The sequence below is a fragment of the Pungitius pungitius genome, chromosome 8, assembly GCF_949316345.1.
Source record: "Pungitius pungitius chromosome 8, fPunPun2.1, whole genome shotgun sequence".
Lineage (NCBI taxonomy): Eukaryota > Metazoa > Chordata > Actinopteri > Perciformes > Gasterosteidae > Pungitius > Pungitius pungitius.
In genome coordinates this window covers 12,714,715-12,723,329 of record NC_084907.1, presented here as the reverse complement: position 1 = coordinate 12,723,329, position 8,615 = coordinate 12,714,715, and the positions used below count along the sequence as shown (strand labels likewise).

At 49.2% G+C, this 8,615-nt stretch overlaps 1 protein-coding gene across 4 annotated transcripts; it reads right to left on the bottom strand.

Moving 5' to 3' along the window:
• Positions 1–3,087: 3,087 nt before the first annotated feature.
• Positions 3,088–8,249, bottom strand: LOC119211600 (uncharacterized). Of its 4 annotated transcripts, none has more exons than XM_037462623.2 (2): positions 3,837–8,249; positions 3,088–3,613 (listed from the first exon to the last, which is right to left on the bottom strand). In XM_037462623.2, exons 1-2 carry the CDS (start codon positions 7,738–7,740, stop codon positions 3,447–3,449), a joined length of 4,071 nt encoding a protein of 1,356 aa, XP_037318520.1. In that variant the 5' UTR covers positions 7,741–8,249; the 3' UTR covers positions 3,088–3,446. The 4 variants fall into 4 exon arrangements, with proteins under 4 accessions (XP_037318520.1, XP_037318518.1, XP_037318519.1 ...); XM_037462621.2 differs by having other exon boundaries at positions 3,088–4,527; positions 4,762–8,249; XM_037462622.2 differs by having other exon boundaries at positions 3,088–4,527; positions 4,819–8,249.
• Between the last annotated feature and the right edge of the window lie 366 nt (positions 8,250–8,615).

Here is an 8,615-nt window from a genome sequence, read left to right as displayed (position 1 = left end):
CAGCGCGCGACACCCGCCAGCGCGCGATTTCTTGAACTTTTCGAATCCCAGGTAGGACAACTATGGAGAATTCTAAGAAGAGAAAAGTGTCTGAAGAAAACAGAACGTTCAATGGTACATGAACTTTATTAAAAGCAAACATCGCGCACGCCTCACAGATGACAGCTTACGATCCTGTGTGAAGATGAAGGTGACGGCATACAGCCCTGATGTGCAGACGCTGTGCGCTGAGGTTCAGGAGCAGAAATCACATTAACCAAGTATGATAAATATTTTAATTGCCTATTATTTTGCACATATTCATATTTTTTCATTGTTCAGTGAAATAGTCCTTTTATTTTTCAGGTTGATAGCTGACTGCACGCGCCAGTAAAAGGATGACGGCACACAGAGAGAGGACGGCATTTTTGGTTTGCTGACGGTGGATAATTTAAGTTCAGCGTTTTTTTTTCATAAATACAAGAAGGACTCAAATAGACATTGAGTATTTTACTTGAAAGTAACCTTCAACCCAACGTCAACGTCTTTTTTTCGGAGCTCAAAATGTTTTGTTGCATGCAGAAATGTAATTTTGTTTTCTCTGCAGTCGTTCATTGATTTCATAAATGCAACACATTATAGTTTGTTTATACATAGCATAAAGGCAAAAAAAACGTTATATGCAGTGTTATTTCATTTTAAATGTCAAAAGGGTTTTGTGGCTCCCAGTGTTTTCTTTACTCTGTGAAACGGGTCCAAATGGCTCTTTGAGTGGTAAAGGTTGCCGACCCCTGTGCTAGCATATTCATCTGCTTGTATGCAACATGTTAAAAATGCATACTTGATCAAATAAAATGATACAACTGTTACTAACATTTCAGAAGGGAATGATTATTGACAATGAGGTCTGTTGTATTGAGCTGTGTATCCTCTTCATGTGTGAGTGAAGCTAATAATCAGAGGTAAAAGTGATTAAAGCGCTACATTATAGAAATGTAAAGTTGAATGTGGGTTCTAGAGGCGTCGGTCACGCCCTGTGACAGTCAGGTCCACTTTAAACAAATGTCCATTCATAAACACATCAGGGACATTTTCATTGCATTACATTTGTTGGTTAGAGATCACAGTGTGTTATGTAATATGTATAAACCCATCTAATCATTATGCACATGCAGGTCTCTGATCCTAATTATGAGGGGAACTCATGGCTGACTGCGCTCCGAATCCGGGAAGATCTGAGAGGCGTCTCAGCTGACCCGTGCATTGCTAATGAAGACTCATTGAGCCCAGGGGTTCCGTGGCTTTATTTAGTAACTAGTGAGCATGTATAGTTATACGATGTCCTGTATTCTTGTGGCAGTGCAGGACAGGACTGCTCCTTCTACATGCTGTAGCTCCAGCCTTGAGTTAGCCCGATGTTTACTCTCCGGGCTGTCAATGTGAAATATCACGGCGTGTGTGTCATCGAAGGAGCCTATTTTTGAGTTTGTTGGTGAGTATCACACACTGTGCACCCAGCAGAACAAAAAGCAGGGGTTAGTCTATTACCGGGTTTCATCGCGGCTGCTAAAACACTCGGTCTCCGACGGGACGCATGAACGCTGTGACTGGGTGAAATGTTGGAGCCCTGGTGTTTTTGTTTTCTGCCTCCGGGTCAAGCCTTCATCTTTTTGTATGCAGTAAATATTACATCTTGCGAATGAGACCGCTAGAACAAAGAATATAGATATTTATATTTTTAATCCCTCCGCCTCACAGATTTGTTTGCAAAACATGATGCACCGATTTTTCCTGGGAGGATGTCAAACAAGCTCAACAAGCAAACACACGGCCTCTGCAGCATTATGACAGATGACTACTGAGCATTAATATGCAGACTGGTCCACGGATCGCTTCACTGGGAGTCAATGAGCGCTGTGATTCATGCAGTCTGGCTTCTTAATCGCATACTGCCCAAGTAACACACCGCAAAATAAAAGAATCAGAATCTATTGACTGATTTGGGATTTATTTCTGCTGCTAGTTTTTAAAACATTCCTGGACGTCAGGAGAGCTGCTCACGCCAGTTTGTTTTGGGGCTTTTCTGCCCCACACCTTCCATCTCTTCTACAAATCCAAAAATACAGTTTTAACGGTTTATTATATATAAGTACTAACACAAAACAAACCTATTGGCTGACTCATTTACAGTCATGTGCACTCTCAGTACATTACATGTCATTTAACTGACGTTTTTATCCCAAGCGACTTACATTGCATTAGAATTCATGCGTTACATTTTGCCTGGGGAGCAATTAGGGGTCAGGTGTCTTGCTCAGGGACACTTTAACATGGCACATGGCACAGCTGGGATTCGAACCGACAACCTTACGGCTCCCAGCACATGACACTACTCCATGCACCACCATCGCACCACTCTCGATAACAAATATACCAAGAAAATAAAAAAGGATCCCAACAAAATGATTGAGATATTTACAGATGATGCGTTCTGCACAGATAGAAGGAACACAGGTGTACGTGTGTGATGATTCTCAACATTCAGGTTTCAGGCCGGGTGAAACCTGAATGTTGCCCTTTGTAGTGCATGAATACACAATACAAAACATAAATTACCAAAAAAGAAATAAAATAAACGATCACTGCCAGGTGACGGATTGTTGGTTTGTTTTCTAAATAGCTATCATTGATTTATGTTTGTGTTTGCATGATCCTACAAACACAAACAAATGTTTTACAAAGGTTCAGCTTATACTGAAGCCAATTATTCCCCAAACTTCCATTTGAAAACATTTACTTTTGTTCCCCTAATAATTTTAGAAAGACAATTTCCGCCCTCAGCAGCAGCATCACATGTATTATGCAAATAGTTCATTGCCGTTCACCCTTTATCTTCACAGCCAATTTCTCTACCATTTTATTTTATTTTTACACATTTCCAGGAAATATGTAAAAATGTAAAATCTCATTCCATGAACATTATTCTCTGTCGACCCAGGATCCTTTTAATAACAAAATATCTTTCCCCATTTCTGTTGGGTGTGAACATGATGGATTAACAAACTGATATTACATGAAGGGAGTATCTTAAACCATTTTGATATTGTGGTAACCCAGGGGGAGTGAGGCCAGATTCGGGCGTAAAATAAGAAACTCAGACAGCAAATGCAAACAAAAAGGGTCCTTTTAATAACAAAGGTCAAAAACTACGGCTCTTCCAACCGGCTTCCAAACTGAAATATGTGGCGTCTCCTCCTACGTGGCGCCCGCTTCCGTGTCCTGTTAGGAGCAGAGTAGAGTAGAGCGGTGAGTCCTGAGGGTTACCTCCTCTCCGACGTCTGCTCCCGTCCGGTCTCTTCTCCTCTCCTTATCTAGGGTCTGCTCTGATTACCAGATAGGCCGCAGGTGTGACCAGTGCCACGTTCCCAGTGGCTGGAGCACCTGCACAGGATAATAAATCCCCCTTATCACCTCCCCCAACCGGAGCTTGGGGCTCCGCCCCAAGTGCTTTGTTCCTCCCCCTGGTTTGCCACACACCCCCTCCACCAGCTCCAGGTTGGGGCTAGGAGCGTCAACGAGATAGCATTCTTCCCTCCTGGACAAGGCGTCTGCGTTTCCATGTGCTTTTCCCGACCTGTGCTCAACAGAAAAATTAAAGTTTTGCAGTTCGAGGAACCACCGTGTAACTCGTGCATTAGTGTCTTTGGCTGTAGACATCCATCTCAGTGGTGCGTGATCCGTTACCAGGGTGAATTTTCTGCCCAGGAGGTAATACCGCAGCTTTGTCAGGGCCCATTTTATTGCCAAACATTCTTTCTCCAACGTTGAATAATTGATCTCATGCTTTAGCAACTTACGGCTGATATAGGTCACTGGGTGTTCTTCTCCTCCTCTGACCTGGGACAGCACGGCTCCAAGCCCTGATCCAGAGGCATCTGTATGGACGATGAACGTGTCCTCAAAATTAGGGGTGCTTAAAATTGGCTCGGTGCACAGGGCCCTCCGAAGGGTTGTAAAGGCTGCCTCAGCTTCGGTGCTCCAGAGGACCTGGTGTGGGTGGCTGTTTTTCGTCATCTCGTGTAAAGGGGCTGCAATAGTAGCAAAGTGGGGTATAAAGCACTGATAATAGCCGACCAGGCCGAGGAACGTTTTTACTTGCCGCTTCGTGGCTGGCTTAGGCCAGGTGGCAATGGCCTCCACTTTCCGGGATTGGGGTCTCACACTGCCTCTCCCAATGGTGTAGCCGAGGTATTCCGCCTCCTCCAGGCCAAGGTGGCACTTTTTTGGGTTGGCGGTCAGGCCAGCTCTCCGTAGGCTTCCCAGGACAGCTTTCAGGTGGCCTACATGGGTGGTCCAGTCGGGGCTGTGTATGACCACATCATCTAGGTAGGCCGCTGCATACTCCCGATGAGGTCGGAGCACCTGGTCCATCATTCTTTGGAACGTAGCTGGCGCTCCGTGGACTCCGAAGGGCAGGACTCTATAGTGGTACAGGCCTTCTGGGGTAGCAAACGCTGTCTTCTCTTTGGCGGTTTCTGTGAGGGGAACCTGCCAGTAACCTTTAGTGAGGTCGAGCGTGGACACAAACCGGGCTGGGCCTAATCGCTCTATTAACTCATCAACCCTCGGCATGGGGTAAGCGTCAAATTTTGAGATTTCGTTCAATTTTCTAAAATCATTGCAGAATCTCTCGCTGCCGTCGGGTTTTGGAGTCAACACAATCGGGCTGGACCATGCACTGTGTGACTCCTCAATAACGCCCATCTCCAACATCCTTCTCACCTCTTCTTTGATGGTCTCCCTTTTTGCCTCTGGTATGCGGTAGGGTCGGAGCCTCACCTTTTTCCCAGGTTCGGTGATGATGTCGTGGTTAATCACCGTGGTCCTTCCCGGCATGTCTGAAAAAACATCTTTGAACTGCCCAGTTAGTTCCACCATGTCTTGCCGGTGGGTCGGACTCAGATGGGGGCCCAGAGGTACCTGTGAGGGGACACGATCTTGGGTTTCGGTGGTTAGTGCGGCCATCGGAACACTGTCAGGGGCGTGCCATCTCTTCAACAGATTAATGTGATATATTTGGCAGATTTTCCTCCTTCCCGGTTGTCTTACCTTATAATTCACCTCCCCCACCCTTTCAATCACCTCATAGGGTCCATGCCACTTTGCCAGGAATTTGCATTCCACCGTTGGAATCAGGACCAAGACAAACTCTCCCGGCTGGAACTCCCGTAGCTGAGCTCTACGGTTATAGATTCTGGCTTGGGCGTGTTGGGCTTGTTGCATATGCTCCCGCACCAGGGGCCATACCTTAGCCATCCTGTCCTGCATCTGGTCGACATACTCTATGGCGGAGCGATGGGCTGATGGCTGTTGCTCCCATGCTTCTTTGGCCAGGTCCAGCATGCCCCTGGGTCTCCGTCCATACAGCAGCTCAAATGGTGAGAACCCTGTGGACGCCTGGGGCACTTCGCGGATTGAGAACAAGACAAAGGGGATTAGTTGGTCCCAGTTTTTCCCCTCCACGTCAATAGCCTTCCTTAGCATTTGTTTTAAGGTTTTATTGAAACGTTCTACCAGGCCGTCCGTCTGTGGGTGGTAGACAGAGGTTCGTATTTGGCTCACCTTCAGCAGTTTACACATCTCCTTCATCACCCGAGACATGAAACAGGTTCCCTGGTCAGTAAGGACTTCCTTGGCAATCCCAACTCTACTAAAGAGAAGGAATAATTCTCTCGCCACCGCTTTAGCACTTGCGGTGCGTAACGGGACCGCCTCTGGGTACCGGGTGGCATAATCCATGATAACCAGGATAAACCGGTGCCCCCTACTGGACTTCGGCAAGGGGCCTACTATATCCATGGCCACCCTCTGGAATGGGATGTCGATTATTGGTAGTGGTATTAGTGGATTCTGGTAGTTTACCTTCGGCGCCGTCTTCTGGCATTGTGGGCAGATTTGGCAATAATCCTGGACCGCCTTCTTCACCCCCGGCCAGTAGAAGCGCTCCCGGACTCGGTCGTAGGTTTTCTCCACCCCCAAATGAGCTCCCAACAGGTGGGAGTGGGCTAGGTACAACACTTTGTTAATATAGCGCTTGGGGACTAGCAACTGTTCCACCACCCGTTCCTCCAGCTTTGCCACCCTATACAAGAGGCCATTCTTGATTGAAAAGTGTGGAAAGGTGCTAGCACTTACCCCCGCCACCGGTTCTCCCTCGACCACAGCCAGGTTCTGTCGCGCTTGTTCCAGGTTAGGGTCCTCCCACTGGGCCGTCCCAAACTGCCCGGGCCTGGTGGAAGATGCCTCTTCTGCCAGTGGGAACTCCGAAAAAGCCTCGTTCGAAGACCCTTCAGTTAGTCGGGGATCCCTCCTTGTCGGGGCCTCCGCTGGGGCCGGGGCCTCCGCTGGGGCCGGGGCCTCCGCTGGGGCCAGGGCCTCCTCCTCTGTCCCTTCTGCAGATGACGTGGTTGGGCTAGATGGGGCTGCACAGGCATGTGCCACCTTGACTTTCTGGTCCCTACAAGGTTTCTTGGTGGGACAGTTTCTTCGGTGGCCAGCAGTCCTGCATGCCCACAAACGCCAGAATATTGGGCAGTCCCGCCCAATCAGCACTGGTACCGGCAGATTTTCCACTAAGCCCGCAACAACCTCAAATGTGCCCCTGGTGGTCTGGACCTTAATGTGGGTCGTGGGATACTCTCGTGAATCCCCGTGGACACAGGAGACTGGGATAGGGGGTCCCCTGGGGCCAGAGGTCAACCCGGGCCGTAGGAGGGTGACCGCACTGCCGGAGTCGAGTAGGGCTTCAGCATCCTGGGTCCCTATTCTGACCGGCAGCTTTGGGGCCCTTGCGCCCTCATGAGCCCAGCACGTGGTAAGATAGCTGTTGGCCTTCCGTGGGGAGTCGGAGGAGCCCGCCGTAGGCATCAGAATGTCTTCTCCCGGACAATTCCACGCTATATGGCCCTCTTGTCCACAGGCAAAGCATTTTCGCCGGTCCGGATTCACAAAGGGGCGGCGCTGGAGGGATGGCTGGGGCGGACCCCCTTGGGGCCTCGGGCTTGGGGCCAGTGCCTCCGTGTCGCTCTTCCTCAGCCTCTGCCTGTCTCTCCTGGGGTCCGATTGGCTGGGTGGCCTACTGCTTTGCATCAACTGTACCGTGACCTGGTGATTCTCCAACAGCGTCACTAGGGCATCTACTGTCTCTGGGCAGCTTTGAGAAGCGTGTCGTTTGGCATCCCCGGGTAAAGCTCTGATACAGCGATCCATGGCAACTCTGTCAATCGCTGGAGGCCCCTCCCCCGAGGTTAACCAACTGCGTGTCAATCGCATCAGCGTTGCAATTTGCGGCCGCACTGGGGCAGTAGCGTCATACTCCCAGGCGTGGAACTGTTGGGCCCTCGTCTGCAGGTTGTGTCCATAATGGGCCAAAATCGCAGCTTTCAATGCCCCATACTGGTTTACGTCAGCGGGGGAAAGGTCCCGGCAGGCTTTTTGAGCTTCGCCAATTAAAAAAGGGGCTAGAATTCCTGCCCATTGTGCTCTAGGCCAACGTTCCCTCTCTGCAGTCCTTTCAAAAACCTCTAGGTAGGCCTCAATGTCATCCTCACCGGTCTGCTTGGTGAGAACTTTACTGGGTTCCGTAGGCCTCTCTGGCTTTACCAGATGCTGTCCAAGAGTAGTGATGGCGTCCTGTAAGGCTTGAAGACTCTGGGCCTGCTGGGTTTGGGTCTGGATGAGCTGTGTCAGTGCATTCTCCATGGTTCTCCGTGTCTCTCTCGGAGTACCTATTTTAGCCTGAATCTTTAGCGACAGACCGTCATGCCCGCATCCTCCACCAAAATGTGGTAACCCAGGGGGAGTGAGGCCAGATTCGGGCGTAAAATAAGAAACTCAGACAGCAAATGCAAACAAAAAGGGTCCTTTTAATAACAAAGGTCAAAAACTACGGCTCTTCCAACCGGCTTCCAAACTGAAATATGTGGCGTCTCCTCCTACGTGGCGCCCGCTTCCGTGTCCTGTTAGGAGCAGAGTAGAGTAGAGCGGTGAGTCCTGAGGGTTACCTCCTCTCCGACGTCTGCTCCCGTCCGGTCTCTTCTCCTCTCCTTATCTAGGGTCTGCTCTGATTACCAGATAGGCCGCAGGTGTGACCAGTGCCACGTTCCCAGTGGCTGGAGCACCTGCACAGGATAATAAATCCCCCTTATCACCTCCCCCAACCGGAGCTTGGGGCTCCGCCCCAAGTGCTTTGTTCCTCCCCCTGGTTTGCCACAATATATATAACAATTATAACTGACCTTTTCAAGTTCCTAACTTGAAACATACGGTCAGATGGTCAGGTCCCATTGGTGCAACAAAACGACCAGGTTTGGTTGAGGCAGAGATGTTGTTGGGGATATAGTAAGTATCGGGACATAACTTAAGCCACGGCTTGAGATGATTCAATGTTGAGTTATGACTCATGTGTGCGGACCGGCGGTCTTATATTGCCAGAAATGGGTTTTCCGTCGGCGTAAGTTAAAAGGCCGTTTCATCTCATTAAGATACCAGAAGGACCTTGTGTGTCATGCCTTCACCTTCTGTTCTCATCGCTTTGTCCAAATCTATTAGACGTTACAAGCTCCTGTCTGTCGGGA